The 23,670-nt window shown below is 42.4% G+C and overlaps 2 protein-coding genes across 2 annotated transcripts in view; one reads left to right on the top strand and one right to left on the bottom strand.

Annotated features, from left to right (window-relative positions):
* TBC1D8B (TBC1 domain family member 8B) overlaps nucleotides 1–23,670 on the top strand; it is a 92,948-nt gene that overhangs the window by 6,714 nt on the left and 62,564 nt on the right. The window contains exons 2-6 of the mRNA XM_080653328.1: nucleotides 10,718–10,828; nucleotides 13,495–13,613; nucleotides 14,105–14,330; nucleotides 15,149–15,389; nucleotides 22,646–22,853. Coding sequence (XP_080509454.1) covers nucleotides 10,718–10,828; nucleotides 13,495–13,613; nucleotides 14,105–14,330; nucleotides 15,149–15,389; nucleotides 22,646–22,853 — 905 coding nt within the window. The remainder of the gene's footprint in view (nucleotides 1–10,717; nucleotides 10,829–13,494; nucleotides 13,614–14,104; nucleotides 14,331–15,148; nucleotides 15,390–22,645; nucleotides 22,854–23,670) is intronic.
* Nucleotides 1,971–8,236, bottom strand: LOC308239443 (treacle protein-like; the record flags this gene model as incomplete). The annotated part of the gene is given in 10 exon segments (XM_080652260.1): nucleotides 1,971–2,104; nucleotides 2,107–2,232; nucleotides 2,235–2,483; nucleotides 2,486–2,563; nucleotides 2,566–2,799; nucleotides 2,802–3,411; nucleotides 3,413–4,452; nucleotides 4,455–4,916; nucleotides 4,919–5,044; nucleotides 8,224–8,236. Coding segments are annotated over 10 exon segments (3,072 nt in total).

Here is a 23,670-nt window from a genome sequence, read left to right on the forward strand (position 1 = left end):
TCAAAGAGTAAAGATTTCAATTAGGGAAGGAAATGAATGCTTACATATTTCCAGTTTTCAAGTAAATGTATTTAAAAAATCCAGGGAGAAGGAAAACAGAACAAAAGGAGAATTATTATTAACTGTTTTTTAATGATCTTTAAGTTGGTAGCTTTCAGAATACCAACTGTGGCTGTTAGATTATTCTAAAATAAGCATGCATAATACTGTTTTAAGGACTTAGATCTGGAGCAAAAGCAGTAGAATCGGAAAAACCCACACCTCTACTGAGAACACTGTTTTCCTGTTTGAATGTATTTCCTACTAAGTGTGTTGGCAGTTTACTAGTTTGTTCATTAACACTTAATAAGTTGAGATTATAAAAAATTCAGTAAAGGTGTACTTGTTTGACTTTGTGAATATGGCAATTAATGACAGAATCTACTATAAAGTTTCATTTTTATGGCCAAAATTTATAATTCAACATTTTACTTAGAATGGAAAAAAAAACCTGTTTGTAATTAGGAAGTTCATTTAAATGACTCTCCTATAGCTAGAGTAGTGTTGCCTTACACATTGCCCTCAGTCTAGTTTACAAATAGAAAGAGCCACTTGTCAAATTAGCAAATTGATAATGAGTACCATCTTCAAGCTGTGGCTGTTTTAATGGCCTCCCCTCCAACACTCCACCGTTGGTCCTACTTGTGCATCATTATAATTGATCTTACACAAAAAAGAAATGTTTATCAAATTTGCAGGTGTCTGAAAATTGAAAGGGAAAATTACTACCATAGATCAGTTTTGTCAACACTGGCTGCATGTTAGATTCAACTGAGAAACTTTTAAAACAAACTAAATGACACAAGTATTTATGGGTAAAATGATATTGATATGATGTCTGGTATTTACTTTAAATGGGATAAACGACAGAAGACTGACAAAGTGATGATAATTATTGAAGTTAGGTGATGGTCACATAGAGGTTGCAATATATTCTCTCTACTTTTTATATGAATGAAAAATTTTATAATACAAAGTTGGAAAAATAGAATACCCAATCCCTACCCCAGATGAATTAAATTAGAAACTCTGGGCTTCCGTAGCTTGAAAACTTGAGCTTGAGTAGTTTCAAAAACTCCTCCAAATTATTTATATTTGCAGTTTAGATTGAGATTCTAGAACAGGGGTGGGCAAACTTTTTGACTCGAGGGCCACAATGGGTTCTTAAACTGGACCGGAGGGCCGGAACAAAAGCATGGATGGAGTGTTTGTGTGAACTAATATAAATTCAAAGTAAAGGAGCGGAGGGGAGAGCAAGAGAACCAGATAGAACAGCTGGATCCAGCCCGCAGGCCGTAGTTTGCCCAAGGCTGTTCTAGAAGATAAAATCAAGATTCAGAAAGATCTTGGCAAATTAGAATGTTCAGCTGAAATCAATGAGATAAATTTAACATGGGTAAATGTGCACTACTTTTAGGTTTTTATTTTATTATTTTTATTTTTTATTTTTTGCCCGGGGTGCACTGGAACTTGCACCTTTCCTTCAAGTCTTTTATTTTCTGAGTTCTTACAAAAACACAAAACAGGAAAAAACTGACAAAAGGAGGACAAACCCTCAGTATTAGCCAGGGACCAGGGCCATGGAAGGAGCGGCAGGCTGGGCCTCACTGGGTCTGCAGGGGAAAGGGGTGGAAAGCCCTGAGGCCTCTGGGCATGCTGGGTCTGAGGAGGGAGGGACATGTCACTTAAAAAAATGTGTATATATATATATATATATATATATATATATATATATATACACACACACACACACTGTACACATCTATACGAAGTGTCCTGTGTCAGGATGGAAGTCAGGTGCAGGGTCAGCGAGTGGAGGTCTCGGAACTGGGCACACTCCTCCTCCTCCTCGGGCCAACCTCTGCAGGGCTTGTGGGCTGAGCCAGCACCGACACTGCGGCTGGCCATCTTCTTCTGACATCTTGTGCTCCTCAGACAGTCTGCTGCTCTGTCTTCTTCTTTTTCTTCTTTTTCTTCTGTATTTGTGAGTCAGGGTCTTTGGTTGAGGCCTTTTTGACTTTCTTCTTCTTTTCCCTTTTTTTCCTTGTCAGATTATTTTTCTCTCCTTGTTCTTTGGGTTGGCTTGGCCTCCACCCTCAACCATCACCATCTCTGGTTCCCCTTCTGGCTTGTCCTTCTCTTTGCTGCCACCACTTGCTGTGTCTCTCTTAGATTTCCCCTGGGTAGTATGGAGGCCTTTTCTGAGGAAACAGCACCCTCCCTGCCTCTCCCGGCCGCCAGCTTCTTCTTCTTCTTGCTCTTGGGGGCCCTGGCCACTGCCTGCTCTCCCGACAGCTTCCGCTTGTGGCTCTTCTTGCTGCCCTCCTTGGCGGTGCCCACAGCCTTCTTCCTCTCCTGCTCCAGCAGCTCTGCCAGGAACTTCACCACCGAGGCATGGACCTGGGCCTCACTCAGGGGCCAGGGCTCACTCAGGAGCCGCCGGGGCTGTGCAGGGCCAGCGTCGAGGCTTCGGTGCTCCCGGCCCCCTTCCCGGGCTTCTGAGGTGTGGTGCTGGCCTCTCTTCATCTGTTTTAGGGGACGTGGTGCCTGGTGCTTGTTGGGGCTCCACTTTCTGCTTGCCATCCGGGGCATCTTTGGTGGCCGAAGCAGAGGAAACCAAGGGGTTGGGGTCTGGCTTGGGAGTGGCCTTTGCAGCCTGGGAATTGGCTGGAGTCAGCCCAGGGGGCACATGACCTGAGAGGAGAGACTGGGAAGGCTCTACCACCTCATCCTCGCTGGACTCTGCAGGGGTTTCCTCACCAAGGTCTCATTCCCAACGGGCGCTGGGCCTAGCCTGTGGGCCAACGGGGCTGCCTGGGGCCTCTTCGCATCCTCCTCACTCCCTGAAGAGCTGCTGCTGCTGTCGCTATCATCTGAGGTCCCAGAGGCCTTGGCTTTGGGGCGTCCCAAAGGAGGGACTGTGGCCTGCTGGACTGCAAGAACCTTGGGCTTTCTGACCTGGTTGGTCACTCCTGCTTTCATGGGGGTGCTCTGGGGACTCGCCACAGGGAGTGAGCCTAGGACACCGTCAATCCCACTTGAAGACAGGGTTCTGGCAACAGGAGGATGGGCCTCACTGGCTTTCTGGGCAAGGACCTTCAGGGCAGCCTGGGTCAGTGGGAGGTTAGCCAGGTTTCTCTTTGTCACCTGAGTGGCAGATGCCTCCTGCTTCTTGCCTTTTGTCACCCAACTGGACACCTCACTGCTGCTGGCCCCAAGGCTGGCTCCGAGGGCTGTCCTTGGGTGGGCCGTGGGCATGATCACTGCGTTGGTTCTAATGGCGGGAGTCAAGCACTGCGTGGCGGGGGTCACATCCTCATCCTTGCTCTCGGACGAGGAGCTCCTGGCCTTCTTCGGGGCACTTGCAGCCTGGTTGGGCTACAGGGATAGCAGCCTGACCAACTGGACTACGATTAGGGTCGACAAAAATCAGAGGGGTTTCAATCACCTGGCCTGCCGGAAGCTCCTCGTCACTGCTCTCCGAGGACCCCTCGGCATTCTTCTTTGGGGTTGCTGGGGCCAGTGTGTTACTTTTGGCAGCTTTGGAGTTACTCTCCTTCTGAGCTGGGGTCACAGCTGATGGTGCCTCCCCGTCGCTGTCCGATTCCTCCTCGCTGCTGCTCTCTGAGGCCTTTTTTTTCCTAGCCTGAGTGACCTTGGGTCCTGTCTTCTCAGGGGGTGGCAGGGCAGCCCCTTTCCTGGGGGACCCCTTGGAAGGGGCCGAGGCAGTTCTGACCTGGGTGGTCTTCCCTGAGGGCTTTGCCGGAGTGGGTGCCTCCCCCTCGATGTCCATCTCTTCCTCACTGCTCTCTGAGTCGTCCTCGATTGGCCCTGGGGGCTGGGCTGCTGGGGCCACTGCCTTCCCCACAGCTGGCACAGACACCTGGCCCCTCACCGAGATGGCACTGCTCTGGGGGGTTCTCACTGGCAGCTTTGCTTTGGTCGGGGACCCCTGTTTGGCTTGAGCAGCTGCAGTGACCACTTTCCTGGGAGCTGATGCTGCCCCTTTGGTTGAAGCCACTCTGGTGGGAGCGGGGTGGGCTTTGCTCTGAGGGGTTTTCACTGAGGCCTTCACCTGTGCTGGAGCTGAGGGAGCCTCGTCACTGTCTGATTCTTCCTCACTGCTCTCTGAGTCTTCGTGTGTCTTAGCTTTGACCTGAGCCAACATGGGCCTTGCCTTCCCAGGGAGTCCCAGGGCGGTCCCTTGCCCTGAGGCAGCTTTCACTGGGAGGTTTTTCCCCACAGACTTAGCCTGTGCCCCTACTGTGGCAGGAGCTGCCTCCTCCTCACTCTCTGATTCCTTGCTGCTTGAAGAATCCTCCCCCTCTGCCCCCCGCCTCTGGGTGCTGCTGGCCACAGCTGGGGAGGATATGCAGGCTGGCGAAGTCGCTGTGCCCACTCGCACTGGGGGTCCTTGGCAGATGCAGGGGTAATGGAAGTGCCCTTTCTTGGGGAGGCCTTGGTCTGAGTTTTCATAGCTGGTTTTGCCTGGGCTGGAGTCGTGGCCTCAGATGCCTCCTCCTCACTGTCTGACTCCTCACTGCTGCTCTCTGAGTCCTCCTCCCGCTTCTGAGCCTGAGCCAAAGTGGCTGCAGACCCTGCCTTCCCAGGGGGTGCTGGGACAGCGCCTTTCCCAGAGGGTCCCATGGCTGAGGTGGCTCTGCCCTGGGAGTTTTTCCCCAAGGGCTTTACCTGAGCCAGGTTTGAGGTTACAAGTACCACTGCTGGCACCTCCTTCTCACTGTCCGATTCCTCACTGCTGCTCTCTGAGTCCTCCTCTGGCCTCCCTGCCTTGGCCTGGGCAGTTGCAGGCCCTGCCTTCCCAGGGGGTGCTGGGACAGCCCCTTTCCTGGGGGACGCCTTGGCGGGGGCCGAGTCAGCTTTACCTGCGGGGTTTTCCCTGAGGCCTTCACCTGAAGTGCAGTCTTAGCAGCTGGCGCCTCCTCCTCACTGTCCGATTCCTCACTGCTGCTCTCCGAGTCCTCCTCTGGGCTCCCTGCCTTTGCTTTTAGTTTAAAAAAAAAATTAACTGTATAGGACAGAATACCTAGGTTGGTGCTTATATTTGTGAAAAAGATCAAAGCAGCTTAGTTGATCATAAGCTTAGTATGATAATATGATGTAGTAGCTAAAAAAAGCTAGTATGATAATAGATTATATTAATAGAGCCACAAAGCCTCAATATAAAAAAAACCTGCAATTTTTCAGACCATATCTGGTATTCATGTTTGAATGACACATTTTATAAGAGACCTTGACAGATATGTTAAGAGAATAGTAGAAATAATAAGAGGCCCTTTAATAAAATAGTTGAAAGAACTAGGTATATTTTAACCTAGGAGAAGAAAAGAATAAGCAAGAGGAGACAATTTAGCTATGATCATATTTAAAGACCCATCATGTTTAATAGAGTATAATATATTTTGTGTCGCCCCCCAAATTGCAAAGTAACCTTTTATTTATCCCAAGAATGACATTCCTTAAAAATATGCATTTTTATTGATTTCAGAGAAGAAGGGAGAGGGAAAGATAGAAACATCAATGATGAAAGAATCATTGATCAGCTGCCTCCTACATGCCCCACACTGGGAATTGAGCCCACAACCCAGGCATATGCCCTGACTAGGAATTGAATCGTGATCTCCTGGTGTGTAGGTCGATGCTCAACCACTGAGCCAGGCTGGCAGGGTGCCCTTTCCTTTTTTAAAAGAAAATATTTTCATTGATTTCAGAGGGGAAAGGAGAGGGAGAGAGAGAGAAACATCAATGATGAGAGGGAATCATGCCCCCTACTGGGGGATCAAGCCCACAAGCTGGACATATGCCCTTGACCGGAATCGAACCCAGGACCCTTCAGTCCACAGGCTCACGCTCTATCCACTAAGCCAAACCGGCTAGGGCTGCCCTTCCTTTTTTAAGTGTGTAAGAAGTAGCTTTATTTTTCTATCTTAAAGATTAAAAAAATGTTTATTGTAAAAATTTCAGACAATATGTATAAGTATAAAAAAGGAAAATAAAAATTACACATTATCCCACTACCCAGTTATAACCACTATAACCTAATTTGTGGGGCTCAGTACAAAAGGAACAAGCAGGGCTCTTTGTTTAAAAATTAAGAATTTCAAGATGGTGACAATAGAGCATTTAACCAGGCAAGGTTCAATGGGGTCCTAGGGACAAATCACCAAGCCCATGAAGCCAGCCCTGACTATACCATGTGGATATATATAAATCCTTTCATATTTTAGAAAGGCTTTCCAATTAATGAAATGCAATAGGCTGCCTTAAGAGAAATAAACTCTGGGGTTATAAAGGACAAAGCTAGGCTATCAGGGATCCTATAGTGTAGATGAATATGCTGGAGGTTGGTCTACAAGACCTATTAGTATATTTTTCATCTGTAAAGTCAGTAGTGCTATATCTTCAGCCAAAAAGATTTGGTTTGAGACCTGGCTGGATAGCTCATTTGGTTAGAGCATCATCCCAACAAGCCAAAGTTGGGGGTTTGATCCCTGGTCAGGGCACATACAAGAATCAACCAGTGAATGTATTAATAAGTAGAACAACAAATTGGTGTTTCTCTCTCTCTCTCTCTCTCTCTCTCTCTCTCTCTCTCTCTCTCAAATCAATAAATTTAAAATAAAACACAGCTTGGCCAGTGCAGGACTTCTGCAGCCTGGACTTTGGGATGAAGACATTCAGAGACAGTGATCAGTGCTGGGGAGGGCGGGGGGAGGGTACCTTTATTCTCCTCGGGGCTCTCTCAACCTTGTCACCTGTACAGAGGGTGTCGGGCCTGGGCTGAGCATTGATGGACCCAGGCCTTTGGGGATGTTTGTCAACCACCTCCATGAGGCAGGTGTGGGCCCAGCCAGCAAGAGCTGACAATGTAGAGGACGAGGGGGCATCCTGGGGACCCTCATGTCCAAGGACAATCTAGTTGATTTAGTTGGGGGCACAAGGTCTACTTGTCTATTCCTCCTTCTTTAGGTCATTGCTGTTCTCCTAAACAAATGGCTCTTTGTACTCTTCTTCCAAGTTTTATGTGAGTTTGAAAGTGTTTCAAAATAAAACGTTAGATTAAAATAAATCCTATCTAATAAAGAGGGAATATGCTAATTGACTGCCCCGCCCTCAAAGATGGCGGCGCCCACAGCCAATAAGGAGGGAATATGCCAATTGACTGCCCTGCCCTCAAAGATGGTGGTGCCCACAGCCAATAAGGAGGGAATATGCTAATTGACTGCCCCGCCCTTAAAGATGGAGGCTCCCACAGCCAATAAGGAGGGAATATGCTAATTGACTGTCCCACCCTCAAATATGGCGGCGCCCACAGCCCCTGGCCGCCCGAGGCTCAGGTAACCAGGGCCGACTGAGGCTTGCGCTGCCAACAGTGGCAGCAGCAGAGGTGTGATGGGGCATCGCCTTCCCCTGATCGCTGGGTTGCCTCCCGCCCCTGAGGGCTCCTGGACTGTGAGAGGGAGCAGGCTGGGCTGAGGGACCCCCCTCCAGTGCATGAATTTTCATGCACCAGGCCTCTAGTAAATAAATAAGTAAATAAATAAATAAATAAATAAAACAAAGAATGGGTTCATAAACAATAATCATCACCTGTAAATTGCCTATTTTCTTAAATTATGGAACCTTGCTTCTTTTGTTATTTTGCTATGCCATTTAATAAAAAAGTATTTAACATCAATTATGGTGGTGAATTTCTTTTAAAAGTTTGGTATTACTTGTATGGCAGGATGCTACCAAAACCCCAAAGAGCTTTACCAGGCTCTAGAACAGGGGTGGGCAAACTTTTGACTCAAGGGCCACAATGGGTTCTTAAACTGGACCGGAGGGCCGGAACAAAAGCATGGATGGAGTGTTTGTGTGAACTAATATAAATTCAAAGTAAAGGAGTGGAGGGGAGAGCAAGAGAACCCTCCGCTCTTTCAGCTCCGCGGGCCGGATAGAACAGCCGAATGGGCCGGATCCGGCCCGCGGGCCGTAGTTTGCCCACGGCTGCTCTAGAACATTGGTACCTTACTCAGTTATAGATATTCAAATGACGATATGAATTTCGTGATATTATAATTTTTAAATCTGTTGTTTTTTCATGCAGCTGAAAGATAGTATCTATTTTCTTCCCAATTTACTATGGCTAAAGGACTTCCCATGTGTAGGCTGACTCATGACCTTGGATGTTCATGCTGTCAGATGATAAACCTCTATGTATGTGGAAAAGCAACCCAAAGTTGTCAGCTTGTTGCCTTGTACTTTTAAAACCCAGACACTGGCACATATTAATTCCTGAATGACTTCCTGAAACTTGATGATTTTAGCTTAATGAGCGGGAAGAGTTCCCCCAAGTGACTGCAAATGTATTTAGAACTAGCTTCCAAATTATCTGTTGCATAGTTTTATACAAACTGCCTGATTTAATGCACTTACAGAAACTGAGCAATTTCCTTTCTACATAGTGCAAGGTACTTATCTTGTAAACATTTCTGCTGCAGAAAGAAATGACCTTTCTTGCCAGTGATTTTGACCACTTTGTACACAGTCTCAAAACATTCTATGAGAGAACTAATTGTTATAATGTTACTCAGGAACGGATTATCTGTGGCCTCTCCTTTCCTCTCTGCCCCCTCACACATCCACACTCCCACTGTTATCTTTCAACTGAGTCAAACTTTTCTTTACCTCTTTGTTCTTTCTCCCATTTTTCTAATACTACTTTTTTCTAGTGTATATAAATAAGGAAATTGGGTTTGAGCTAATTTTATTGAAAGTGTGGTAAAGGTGAAATAAATTATTTTCCTTGCAAATTTGAAAATACTTTTTTGAAATCTTTTTTATAATTTAAATTCTTGGGAGGCAAATCTAGAAACTCAAATAGGGCTGTGTTTAATAAATGGTTTTGTTTGCAATTATAATGCCTTTATTTTGACAGTTTTGTCAAGTGATTAGCAACCCTCTGTCAGGTTGCTAATTGATATTATGCTGCTTTTGTGACCTCTGTTTTTATTTTCTACCAATTTCTACATCTACACTCCCACCTTTTCCTTTCAGTTAAGCCAAATTTCTCTTTATCTCTCTGTTCTATCTCCTACTATTCTAATTTGCATCCCTCTAAGTTTATAAATTCCTACCTCACATCTGCCAACCTATACATATTCTCATTCAAAGCTTGCTTGAAATCTTAACTCCTTTTAAGTGGGTAAAAATAGGAAAATAGCTAAAAGCCTGCTTTATAATTAATGTTTTTCTAAAACATCTGTAATCTAAATTAAAGATAAATGCCTCATAAAGCAAAACCAACACTCAACCAATCAAAATTTCCAAAAAGGAAGGTAGATTTATGTATTTCAGCCATCCCATTGATACAATGAAGTCAACAGTTTAGCTCCTATTGTGTCCAGAAATATGTTGAAAATTAAAGATGGAAACCCAGAGGTACAAGATGTGGTTATTATCCTCAGCAAACTAATGATCTAGATAAAGATATAAGATTAATATACCTCAAGCACTTAACAAATAGTTGTAATAACTAGCCTAATTATTAGCATGATAGGTTGTGTTTTATAGACTTTATGTGCTATAAGTAATCCAAGAAAAGGGAAGTCATTAGTGCTTGGGGTTGCCAGTGAAGATTTCATGGGGGAAGCGGGTCTTGAAGAAAATATAGAATTTGGATTAGCTGGGCTAGAAGACTTGCGTTAGCATTTCTAAGTAAAAAGAGAATTGCTTAACAAAGACCCCAAGGGAGAAATTAGTTGGTTGTTTAAGAAAACTGAAAACTTTGTTCGAAGGAGGAGTAGGAAATATAATCAGGTCATTAAATTGGAACTAACTGATCAAAAGCCTTGAATTCCAAATGAAGAAATAAGAATTGTTTTAAAAAATACTTTTACCTCAGCATTTTAATTAATCAAGGTTTTATCTTGTTTAAATAACTAAAATTTTCTTATATAATATTAGTATTACCTAACATTGAGTATTTTACTACATGGTAAGCATTGTTCTAAGTGTTTTATATGTAATAATAACTAACTTTATCTTTACAACAACACTTTGTGGTTGATTATATTTTAATCCCCTTATTTTGCAAACGGGCATGAAGAAAAGGTTAGGTACAAATGGTTCAAGTTGACATAAGTAAGTGACAGAGCAGAGCCAGGACTCAAACCCAGGTAGTCTCTGGTACCAGAATCTACATTATTTTTTTTTTTAATTTTTAATTTAATTTAATTAATTTTTTTTTTTTTACTTTCTTGAACACTTTCTTTTTTTCCCCATTTTTTTATTAAGGTATTACATGTGTACATATCTTCCCATTGTCCTCCCACCCCACTCCCATACATGCCCTCACCCCCTAGTGTCTTGTGTCCATTGGTTACATTCTTACCTGTTATATATACAACCTGTTATATATATTGCAAATATATCTTGAGATTTGGACAATTAAACCTGACATTTTATTGAAAGATCATTTTCTCAAACACTATTCACATTGGAACACTAGAATTTCTTTGTCCAGAATATATTTTTTTCTTTATGAAAGGTCTCTTATAAGGAAACTTTGGGCTAGAAATTTTAAAAAGTAAATCGATTGTTTTTTGTAATTTGAAGTACTATTGATTTCATCTCTTGAAAAATCCTTATTTCATCAGTTTCTTTATTACAACAGGGCTTCTGGTTGGGACTCTTGATTCAGTCTTAGACTCTACTGCTAAAGTAGCTCCATTTCGTATTCTACACCAGACACCAGATTCTCAAGTTTACCTGTCAATTGCATGTGGTAAGTATGATTTTTAAAACATATACGTCAAATAAATAAGGACATGAATAAATTGAATAACTATATTTATATTTCCCAGTTGTTTTGATTTAGAAAAGAGTTAAATTTCTCAGATTCTACTTAGAAAGAATAGGAAGACATCTAATTATTTATTTAAGAAAGATTACAGATTATTACAGTTTGTGAAACATTGATCAGACTCACTAGGGGATTCCAACATGGTGGCTGGCAAGACCAGAGTGAGGGAGTGAGAGCGAGAGTGTGTGGAAGTGTGTGCATGTGTGTGGGTGTGTGTGTGTGTGTGAGAGAGAGAGAGAGAGACAGTCCAATGGACTGCATGGGAGTCTCGGGGTAGGGGGCTGGTGGTTCAAGCTCATCTGGCTAAAGAGCCCCTGCTACTGCCACAGCCACTCCCAGGGCATGGCTCTGGCTCAGAGACCATGCCAAACTATAGCAACATGAAAAAGGAAATAGAAACCATGAACTGGGACCAGACAGAAATGAAGAATAACATATCTGACATCAAGAACATGCTGGAAGGAATTAAAAGTAGATTGGATGAAGCAGAGGATCAAATCAGCAAATTGGAGATGAGGTAGAAATAAATACTCAATTAGAGCAGCAAATAGAAAAAAAACAAACACCACAATTAAAAAGCAGGAAGATAGACGTGAAATGGAACAACATCAACATTATAGGGATACCAGAAGGGGAAGAAGGTGAGCAAGAACCAGAGAACCTATTTAAAGAAATAATGACAGAAAACTTCCCCAACCTGGTGAAGGAAAATGTCACACAAGTTCAGGAGGCACAGAGAGTCCCAATCACCATGAACCCAAAGAAACCCACTTCTAGACATATATTAATTAAAATGGCCACCGTTAAAGACAAAGAATCTTTAAGGCATCAAGAAAGAGACAGAAAATTACCTACAAAGGATTTCCCATTAGAATGTCAGCTGACATCTCAATAGAAACACTTCAAGCCAGAAGGGAGTGGCATGAAGTATTCAAAGTAGTGAAAAGCAAGGGCCTAAATACAAGACTACTGTATCCAGCAAAGCTCTCATTTAAAATTGAAGGTGAAATAAAGAGCTTTCCAGACCAAAAAAAAAAAAGAAGAGGTTAAAGGAGTACTTTACCACCAAACGAGCAATGCAAGAAATGTTAAAGGGACTCCTTTAAGAAGAAGAAAAGGAGAGAGAGGATCATAGGCATAAAGTACATAAAAATGGCAATAAATACCTATCAATAATAACCTTAAATGTTACTGGATTAAATGCTCTAGTCAAAATATATAGGGTAGCTGAATGAATAGGCAAACACGACCTATATATATACATACATATATATACATACATATATATACATGCATACATATATATATATATATATGTATATATATATATCCTATCTAATAAAATAGTAATATGCAAATTGACTGTACCTCTGCTACACCCACAAGCCACGCCTACCAGCCAATCAGGAGTGAGTATGCAAATTAATCCAACCAAGATGGCTGTGGCCACAGAGCAAGCAGGAGGCTTGGGTTTCTCTGGCAATGGAGGAAGCCATGTATTTTACACCTCCCTCTAAATTTCCTTTAGTGTAGGAGGTGAGCATTTTCTCATTTTAAACATCATTTAAATTAAATGAAGAAGACACTACACCTGCTGATATTATGAGATGTCTGTAAGCTCAACTCTAAACTTGGTTGGTTGAAATTATGTAGAAAAAATGTCCTTTCTACTCTTATTTTTTAAAAGAATGATTATATAAAAATTGCACTGATGCAGAAATATAGTAGTTACCTACTAATGAAGTTTCCTTATATATAAAGGACCAAAATAAAGGCCTTAAAATTTTCCCGTGAATTTTATTTGTGGTTCATTAAAGAAAGATATTGCACTTGGTATGGATACTTTATTTATTTATTTATTTATTTATTTATTTATTTATTTATTTATTGGTATGGTTACTTTAATAGCATGAATACGATTCTAACTGATTAGGCAGTTTTGCAGGTTCAATAAATTTTTAAGTGTCACTTTCTATATATTATAAAATATACTAAGAAGTCAAGGTATTTCTTTTGATTGAGATTTGTATAATCTACAGTGCTTGAGAGATCTTAAAGATAATGGGTTATATGCAGAAATTGATATTGCAATGTTCTTCAGGCCAAAGCAACCCAGATTTAATTTATTTAAGCTAACCCCAAAAAAGCCACCTAACCCTGATTCAGCAGGTAACATGGATTTAATCTTGCTACAGGGTTTCTAACCTCTTCCATGAAATTTCTTTTAAGTGACAGGCCTTTTAATTTAAGGGTGGCTCTGAGCAAAGGCTTCATACCTTCTGAAATAAGTTGAATTGCCACAATTGAAATCTACATTCATACAGTGTGTTTAAGGTTGTCACGTGCATGGTAAGGTCGTCCGGAAGGATGTCTGGTCTAATTAGCATATTATGATTTTATTATTATAGATAGTGTTCATGCCCACATGTAGAGATGAAGTAGAGAATAAATATAATACATTTTTTATGAATATCATTTTTGAAAAGAGCATATATAATTTTATTTCTTTTTAACTAAGCTTGTAAATATTGAGCAGTTTTGTTGTGGAGTTTTTCTTGTGTCTTTTATTATCTTCCATTATTAATCAGGAGCCAACAGAGAAGAAATAATGAAGCATTGGGATTGGTTGGAACAAAATATCATGAAGACCTTATCTGTGTTTGACTCAAGTGAAGATATTACTAATTTTGTACAAGGAAAGATAAGAGTAAGTGGCCTGGATACAATTTGTAGATGGAATACAAAAATTTTGACCCTCTTATTTAAGGATTAAAGGCTGCATGGAAGGTCAATGTTGTATTGGCACCTTTCAGGATTGGCAGAAGCACACATATGAATGTCAGAATCAGTGCTAAAGAAAAATTGCAAAGTCAGTGGTTAGTTTTTTGTGCCCTTGTGAGTGCTCTTAGGGATATTTTCATTTTAATATCTTTTGAGTTTGGAGTTTGAGTGAACACTTCACTCAATCAAAACAATATTTAGCACCTGTATTTGTGGTAATTCTTTGTGAGGCATTAGAAAAAGCCTAATGACAAAATTAAAGAAAATCTCACCTCTGTCCTAAGTATGTAATATGCATACATATACATATGATATATGTACCTGTGTAGATATACACAGTTGTGTTCAATGAACTGTTTATGAAATTTTTGTTGGTAGGTAATGATTAATTTTCAGAAAATATTTTGTCTCCCTTAGGGATTAATTGCTGAAGAGGGAAAACATTCTTTTGCAAAAGAAGATGATCCTGAGAAATTTCGAGAAACTCTCTTGAAATTTGAAAAATGTTTTGGTTTACCAGAGCAGGAGAAATTAGTGACCTATTACTCATGCAGTTATTGGAAAGGACGGGTTCCTTGTCAGGGCTGGCTTTATCTTAGCACCAACTTCCTGAGCTTCTATTCTTTTTTGTTGGGATCAGAAAGTAAGTGGTTTCTATTGCTTGCCATGACTTTGAACGTTCTGACTGACTTATCAACTCTGTAGTGGCGTTAGGTTGTATATAAAGTAATAGGATTGATATTAAGGTTAATTAAACTATACATTAAAAGTTCAGTTGATCTACCCCTGGCCAGGGTGGGTCAGTTGGTTGGAGCATTGTCCAGTGCAACTGAAAAGTTGCTAGTTCGATTCCCAGTCAGGGCACATTCCTATGTTGGGGGTTCAATCTCCGGTGGGGGTGTTTGCAGGAGGCAACTGATCAATGATCTCTCTCTCTCTCTTCCCCCTTCCCCCTTCTCCCTCTTTCTTCCCCTCTCTCTAAAAATAAAACAAGTTCACTTCATCTATAGAAAGAATCCTTTTAAGGCTGGTTATTTAACATAGGAACCATAAGAAGTGTATATAGACTGTTTGCATAATGCCTTGCATATTGTGGGAAGTGAATGAATATGAAATTATGGTGATCTAGCATATAAATCCTTTTCTTCCATTTTTCTAAACTACCTACTTTCCTCAATCTATGCTTTAATCCTTGTTTTAAACATACAATATAAATATAGTAGCCATAGTACCACTATGTAATTATGTAAAGTAACAGAATAATTTATATCTATTCCTAGACTCACCGATTATTGTATTTTTGTGGTTATGATTCAAAATTATAACCAATGTTGGACTCAAATATTTTAATTGTTCGTAGCATTTTTCAAGTATGTTACTATTCTTTTGAAAGACCTGATTGATAAACATTAATCAGCATTTACAAATTTAATCTGATCTACTTATAACTCTTATTTACAGTAAAACTCATTATCTCCTGGGATGCGGTCTCAAAACTTGAAAAGACTTCAAATGTCATACTGACAGAGAGTATTCATGTGTGTTCCCAAGGGGATAGTCACTACTTTTCAATGTTTTTGCATATTAACCAAACATATCTTCTTATGGAACAGCTAGCCAACTATGCTGTAAAGAGACTTTTTGATAAGGAAACATTTGATAATGACCCAATTCTTGATGATCCTCGACAAATCACCAAAAGGTATTCAAACCTTAATTAATACTTACTTTTTAAAATATTATTTGACCAAAGAATGGTAGCATTGATTAGCATTAAAAATTAACCGTTCTGTATTATGTGATGTGTTTTTTTGGAGGGGGGGTAATTATTGATATTTTTTGTTTATTTATATGCATTTCACAAATAGTGTTCTCTGCATGAAATTTAGCCCTAAGAAGCAATTGAAGTTACGTTTGAAAATTATTTCTTGAGATCCCAGTAGGATTTGCCATGGAGTGCTTTTAGAAATGTAGAGATTTATATGTGCAGGGTTAATCTAACTCTAAATTTCTGTATGAGTAGTCTACTTTTAGGTCTGAAATTATTAAATGTATTATTTTTAAACAATTTATAAAGAGCATTGTTTTTTGTTTTGTTGTTTTATGTTTTTAAATATATCTTTATTGATTTCAGAGAGGAAGGGAGAGGGAGAGAGAGATAGAAACATCAATGATGAGAGAGAATCATTGATTGGCTGCCTCCTGCACGCCCCACACAGGGGATCAAGCCCCCAAACCAGGTATGTGCCCTTGATCAGAATCAAGCCTGGACCCTTCAGTCCGCAGGCTGACACTCTAACCACTGAGCCCAACTGGCTAGGGCAAGGGGTATTTTTTTTTATGAAGAGGCAGGTTTGTGGAGTCATTGGAGAATATAGTGTTTAGAAGGAGAGTACAGGAACCCTTAGACAAGTCATAATCACTCAGGACCTCTGTTTTTTCAGAGAGCACTTATAAGGAATGAGCAATATATTATGTGAAAGCACTTTGTAAAATATAAAGCACTAGATAAATATTAATAATTAGTTTCTGCATCAGAAGTATATGTCTGGAAACTATTTGCCTCTATATGTATTTGGTTTGCTATCACATATCCTATCTAATAAAAGAGTAATATGCAAATTAACCATAACGCTGCTACACCCACCAGCCACGCCCACCAGCCAATCAGGAGCGAATATGCAAATAAACCCAACCAAGATGGCTACGGCCACAGAGAGCAGGAGGGAGGCTTGGGTTTCCCCGGCAATGGAGGAAGACAAGCTTTCCGACTGCCCTTGCTGGCCTAGGCCTCCACTCAAGGCTACAAAGTTTCAATGATAAAAGATACATAAACCCAAACAGAAATGGCGGCAGCCACGGAGCTGGAAAGAGCAGGAGGCTAGGGTTGCCCCCGGTGATGGAGGAAGCCAAGCTTTCCGCACACCCTGGCCGGCCCAGGCCTCTGCTTAAGGCTACAAAGTTTCAATTATAGAAGATACATAAATCCCAACAGAAATGGCTGCCACCACTGAGCAAGCAGAAGGCTTGGCTCTGCTCCAGGCTACAAAGTTTCAATTGTAGAAGATAAATAAACCCCAGATACCAGGGCCTCTGCTTGGGTCTCGAAGGGGCGTGGCTGGCCTGCAAACCACCACAGGCCCCTAACCCAGGCCGCCCCACACCCCAAGGGAACCCCCACCCTGATCCGGGACACCCTTCAGGGCAAACCAGCTGGCCCCCACCCATGCACCAGGCCTCTATCCTATCTAATAAAAGAGTAATATGCAGATTGACCATCACTCCAACACACAAGATGGCTGCCCCCATGTGGTCAAAGATCCTGCCCCCATGTGGACACAAGATGGCCACCACACGATGGCCAGCATGGGAGGGCAGTTGGGAGGGACCAGGCCTGCAAGGGAGGGCAGTTGGGGGCGATCAGGCCAGCAGGGGAGGGCAGTTAGGGGTGACCAGGCTGGCAGAGGAGGGAAGTTGGGGGTGACCAGGCTTGCAGGGAAAGGCAGTTGGAGGGACCCAGGCCTGCAGGGGAGAGCAGTTTGGGAGGACCAGGCCTGCAGGGGAGGGCAGTTGGGGGGGACCCAGCCCTGTAGGGGAGAGCAGTTGGGGGGGACCAGGCATGCAGGGGAGGGCAGTTGGGGGGGACCAGGCATGCAGGGGAGGGCAGTTAGGGGTGACCAGGCCTGCAGGAGAGGGCAGTTAGGGGAAAACAGGCTGGCAGGGGAGCAGTTAGGCATCAATCAGGCTGGCAGGGGAGTGGTTAGTGGGTGATCAGGCTGGCAGGCAGAAGTGGTTAGGGGCAATCAGGAAGGCAGGCAGGTGAGCAGTTGGGAGCCAGCAGTCCTGGATTTTGAGAGGGATCCCAGATTGGAGAGGGTGCAGGCTGGGCTGAGGGACAACTCCCCCCCCCCCCGTGCACAAATTTTGTGCACCGGACCTCTAGTTATTCTATAATTTGCTTCCCCTCCTTAAAATAATATATCCGGAACTTCTTTTCATTGATATGAATAGACCTCATCCTTTTATTTTTTTTTAAATAAATCTTTATTGTTCATATTATTACAGGTGTTCCTCTTTTTTTCCCCCATAGCTCCCCTCCACCTGATTCCCCACCCCACCCCATGCCCTTACCCCCTGCCACTGTCTTCATCCATAGGTGTAAGCTTTTTGTCCAGTCTCTTCCTGCACCCCTCACACCCCCTCCCCCCTGAGAATTGTCAGTCCACTCCCTTTCTATGTCCCTGATTCTATTATATTCACCAGTCCATTATGTTCTTCAGATTTTTTATTCACTTGATTTTTAGATTCACTTGTTGGTAGGTATGTATTTGATGTCATTTTGTTGTTCATAATTTTTATCTTTACCTTTTTCTTCTTCTTCCTCTTCTTAAAGAACACCCTTCAGCATTTCATGTAATCCTGGTTTGGTGGTGATGAACTCCTTTAGCTTTTTCTTGTCTGTGAAGCTCTTTATCTGACCTTCAAATCTGAATGATAGCTTTGCTGGGTAGAGTAATCTTGGTTGTTGGTTCTTGCTGTTCATCACTTTGAATATTTCTTGCCACTCCCTTCTGGCCTGCATAGTTTCTGCCGAGAAATCAGCTGACAGTCGTATGGGTGCTCCCTTGTAGGTAACTAACCGTTTTTCTCTTGCTGCTTTCAAGATTCTCTCTTTGTCTTTTGCCCTTGGCATTTTAATTATGATGTGTCTTGGTGTGGTCCTCTTTGGATTCCTCTTGTATGGGGTTCTGTGTGCTTCCTGAACTTGTAAGTCTATTTCTTTCACCAGGTAGGGGAAGTTTTCTGTCATTATTTCTTCTAATAGGTTTTCAATATTTTGCTCTTTCTCTTCTTCTGGCACCCCAAAAATTCGGATGTTGGTACGCTTAAAGTTGTCCCAGAGGCTCCTTACACGATCTTCATATTTTTGGATTCTTTTTTCTTTTTGTTTTTCTGGTTGGGTGTTTTTTGTTTCCTCATATTTCAGATCTTTGGTTTGATTCTTGGGGTACATTGATCTACAGTTGAGTTTCTGTATATTCTTTATTTCAGACAGTGTATGCTTAATTTCTGACTGGTCCTTTTCCATTTTTTTAGCATTCTCATTAAGGTCCTTGAAGGTCTCACTAAGCTCCTCGGAGGTCTCATCAAGTTTCTCGGCGGTTTTTAGAAGATTCTTGAGTAACCTTATAAATGTGGTTCTGAACTCTATGTCGTCCATTAGTTTGCTTTCCTCCATATCTCTCATTCGTGACATGTTTCTTTGTCTCCCCATTTTGCTGCTTTCTTGTGTTGATGGAGTGGCTTTGTGTGGTAGGTGACCTGTAGGGGCCAGTAGCTCAGCCTCCCCAATCACCTGAGGTGGACGCCTTTGGTACACCCCTTTGTGGGCTGAGTGCAAAGTCTTGGTGTAGTTAAGCCTTGATTGCTGTTGGTGCACTGGGAGGAATTGACCGCCAGGCCAATTGGCTGTGAGGACCCGCTGTGTCTATAATGAAAGAACTGCTGCGCTGGAGACACGCTTATGGTGCAGGACTTGTTTCAGTGGGGCTTTGGTGCTCACTGAGTCTGCCTCTTGAATGTTTTACTTATGGATGTGAGGAGTTGAAATCTGGTGTCTCACACTGACCACTAGGTACACTGGCTTCTGGATCTCCAATGGGGTGCAGGTCAGCTACTGTCTGAGGCCACCCAGCAGGAGCTACAGCAAGAACTACAGTTTTCTCCTCTTTGCTTGGGGTTTGGAAGTTTTGGAGCTGTCTGACCCAGGCTGCAAGTTTGCTAGGTTAAGCTGCGATAGGGCAGGCCATTCATATGCTAAAGCCGCTGCTTGGAGCTTGGGTGGGTTCGTAGATTGTGCAGGGCGGGGTCTCAGGGCGTGACTAGGCTAGGGCGTGGCAAACAGTGATGGCTGCCAGTAAGCAGGCTCTGCAGCTCTTCGGCTCTGCGGCTCTGCATCTCCCACCGTGTCCCCGCGTCCTGTGCCCCAGCACAATAAACAATCGTTCCTGCGCGCACAGCCCTGCAAGCAAGCCTCCCTCACTTTCCGACCCCACGGCAGACAGTCCAGCTTCTCCCCGTAGGAGTTTGGGTCCCCCGCGTCTCCCCAGAAACGAGTTCGGAGTAATCGGGAGCTTATCTCCCTTCGGGTTGAAAACAGCAGCGCTCCCAGTCACCCATTGCCAGCCCGATTAGCGCGTCTCCATACCTCAGCTTTTCTGCGCTTGTGCACCCCTCAATGCTGTTTCCTCTTTCCTTCTAGTTGTAGAACTTCCACTCAGCCAGCTTTCCCATGGTTCTGGGTGATAGACGTTTTGTCTTTTAGTTGTAGTTTTGAAATTGTTGTGCGAGGCAGCAGTTTAGGTGTTTACCTACGCCGCCATCTTGGATCTGAACCGACCTCATCCTTTTAAATAATAGTGAAATAACCCATTGAATTACAGTTTGAGTTAAAATTAATGTGGTTTTCCATTCATATTTATCAAAATTATTTTGAAAGACATGAAGTATCTCATATTCAAGTAGTATATGCTGGAATGATGAATTTAGTTTTAATGTTGTTGGCTCTGAGTTAGAACTTGCATAATTTACTTACTACCCCAGATGACAATTGCTGCATAACTCAAGTGTTTAATGCCTCTAGAAAATTGTTCTATTTTAAGCAATTGTTTTTTATTTATATATGTATGTATAACTTAACAAGTAACCTGTATTTATTAACACCTATATGGTGCCTAATACTGTGCAAGCGGTGTTGTTTTATCTTGCTTCTAATTTGGACTTTTTAAAACATTAATATTATCTTTTATGCACTATTTATCTTTTTTTTTAATATATATATTTTTTATTGATATTTTTACAGAAAGGAAGGGAGAGGGATAGAAAGCTAGAAACATCGATGAGAGAGAAACATCGATCAGCTGCCTCCTGCACACCCCCCACTGGGGATGTGCCCGCAGCCAAGGTACATGCCCTTGACCGGAATCGAACCCGGGACCCTTCAGTCCGCAGGCCGACGCTCTATCCACTGAGCCAAACCGGTTTCGGCGCACTATTTATCTTTTATGCAATATTTTAGTTTTAATATTACTTTTTATGCACTAACTTTCTAAATTTAGATGCCATAAATTTTCATTATTTTATTTTGTTTGAACTGGGTAACTTATGATTTTCTGATAACCAGATATAACAATTACTGTCTACCGAGATTCGTTTTAGCCATCTATACTAATAATAGAGAAATATACAAATTATCCGTTACAGTGTCATGTCATGACCGGATCAGCAGGCTGCGTCCCCGCCCTCTTTTCAGGCAGCTGCAAGGCCTGGGGTAGGATAGGATACAATAGGAGGGGATAAGAAAGGAGAGGGAGAGGAAGGCAGGCCTGCATGCAGACAGGCTGAGAGGAGAAACAGAAATACAGAAAGGGAACAAGAAAAAGACACAGGAATGGAAAAGGGAAGGAAATGCAGGGCTGCATGTGGGAGCAGGGGAGTAGGTGTGCCCGGTGAGGGGCAGGGAGGGTGGTGGCCCATAGCACGGGCCGTTGGTGGGGAGGTGCCCACAGGTCTGGGACGGAGTGGTGGATGGTCCGAGGCCTTCTGGGCAGAGACATTCCTGCTTTGTGGCAGCAGCAGTGCCCGGGCTGTGCGGGCCTTGGCCACCCTCACTGGGTTGGGTGTCCTGAGCAGGGAATGTGAGCAGGACGGTGGCGGGGAGGCCTGGGAAGGGAGGGCAGCGAACATCTGGCTGGGGCTGAGCCCTGGGCTGGGGGTTAATGCCCCCCAAACGGAAGCTTTAAGAAGGGAGGGAGGGAGGGAAGAACTTTATAAAGGAGTCAGTAGAGAGTAGAGTTAAAGAAGGAAAGAGGATGTGTGAGTGAACTGTAGGAGCTGTAATGAAAATCAAGTATAGTTGTGTACTGGGGACAGATTTTAAAAGTAGGAGTCTGAAAAGAAAAAAGATAAATGATAGTGAATAAATAGGCCGGTAGATAGATAGATATTAAAACAGTGGAAGTAAGTAGAGAAGAGTGTATGGGAAAGGTCAGATGAGAGAGAAAGAGGGAGGGAAGAAAAGTTTTAAAGGGGAGCCGGTAGAGCTTAAAAGGAGAATGGGAAGAAAGAAGAAATGGGGCAGGGAGTACAGCAGGTCCAAGGGAGGAAGTGAAGAAAAAAATTAAGATGGGAAGGAAGGAAAAGGGGAGGGAGGGCAGGGATAAAGATAGAGGAAAGAAGGAATGTGGGGAGGGAGGGAGAGTAGGAGAAAGATGGGAAGAAGTAGGAAATAAGGAGGAAAGAAAAGTTTATAAATGATGACTCAGTAGGAAAAAATATTACATAAAGGAGAGAGAAAAATTGTATGAGAGGGTGAAGCCAATAAGGAAGTCAAATACAATTGTGTGTAAAGGGGATAATATTAAAAAAAAAAGTTAATAGGGGCCACCAGGCCGGCAGGGGAGGGCACTAAGGGGATCAGGCAGGCAGAGTGGTTAGAGCAGGCAGGCAGGTGAGCGGTTAGGAGCCAGTGGTCCCGGATTGTGAGAGGCAGTTGGTCATCCCCCGAGTGTTCCCGGATTGGAAAGGGTGCAGGTCGGGCTGAGGGACCCCCCCACCCGTGCATGAATTTCGTGCACCAGGCCTCTAGTAATCACATAATATGACAATATAGTAGTATAATAATAATCTTCCAGCAAATCACTCCTTAACAGATTGTTTGAAGACCTACATTATCTCTAACTTTTGTGCATTCTAATTCACTAATTTAAAAAAATTGGAAAAGAGAATAAACAAAATGAATCTGTTAGGAATCAGTATGTTTCTTCCATTTCATAATTTGTTGAAGAATATAGCATGTAGTTTAAACTTTCTGCTTTACAGTGCATTTGGATTAATCAGTATAGACATGTGTACCCTTTAGTAGTCATTATTTAAGTCTCCCTTTTTTCTTTCCTACAGAGGTCTAGAAGATCGAGCCCACAGTGAGCAGTTTAATGCTTTTTTTAGGCTGCCCAAAGAAGAGACTTTGAAAGAAGTACATGAATGTTTTTTATGGGTGCCATTCAGCCACTTCAATGCTCATGGCAAAATGTGCATCTCGGAGAACTATATCTGCTTTGCTAGCCAGGATGGCAATCTATGCAGTGTAATCATTCCATTTCGAGAGGTAATGTAAATTAGGTTGCATACCAGTTTTTAGTTTGAAGATGTTATCATTCAAACAGTAAAATTTCCTTTAATTCTATAAATTATTAAAAACTCATTATGCCACATTATTTTGGTACTTTTTAGATAATAATGTTTTAAGTCCAGCATTATTCTTCAGAATAAGAGTACTAAGAGCCTTATAGCTCTTGTTGAAAATGAAAAAAGTTACATAAAAATTTAGAAATAAGGTAAGGGTTTAGGATGACTCAAAATGGAACATGATTAGTCAGACGTATATGACATGAACACCAAAACTTGGATCTTTGATATACACAGTCATAAAGTATAGAATTGATAGCTTTTGTGTAAGTCAGAAATAGTCAGAATTGCACCACTAAATTGTATTATCATTTTTAAAGACCACATGTTAGTTAAGACTTTCCCTTGAGAAGTTAAATAACTTGCACTTGTATCAGTGGTACAACTAGTACATAAAGTCTATTTCTTTTTTGTAGGATAATGAGAAATTTTATTATTATTTCCTTTTTAAGTTTTTTTCAATTACAATTGACATTCAATATTATATTAGCTTCAGGTGTGTAACGTAGTGATTAGATATTTACACCCCAATAAGTCTAGTACCCCCTGACAACATACATAGTTATTACAATACTAGTGATCTGGTGCATGGACTTGTGCACATTGAAAGGAAATTAATTAGAAGGTGGCCGGTGGGGCAGGACTGGGCGAGACAGGCCAGACACACCTTGGAGCCAACCACCTGCGGTCCCTACCTGGCATCTGCGGAGTGAGTGGGGTCCCTCCAGCAGGTGGGG

This window comes from Plecotus auritus (genome assembly GCF_963455305.1).
Source record: "Plecotus auritus genome assembly, chromosome: X".
Lineage (NCBI taxonomy): Eukaryota > Metazoa > Chordata > Mammalia > Chiroptera > Vespertilionidae > Plecotus > Plecotus auritus.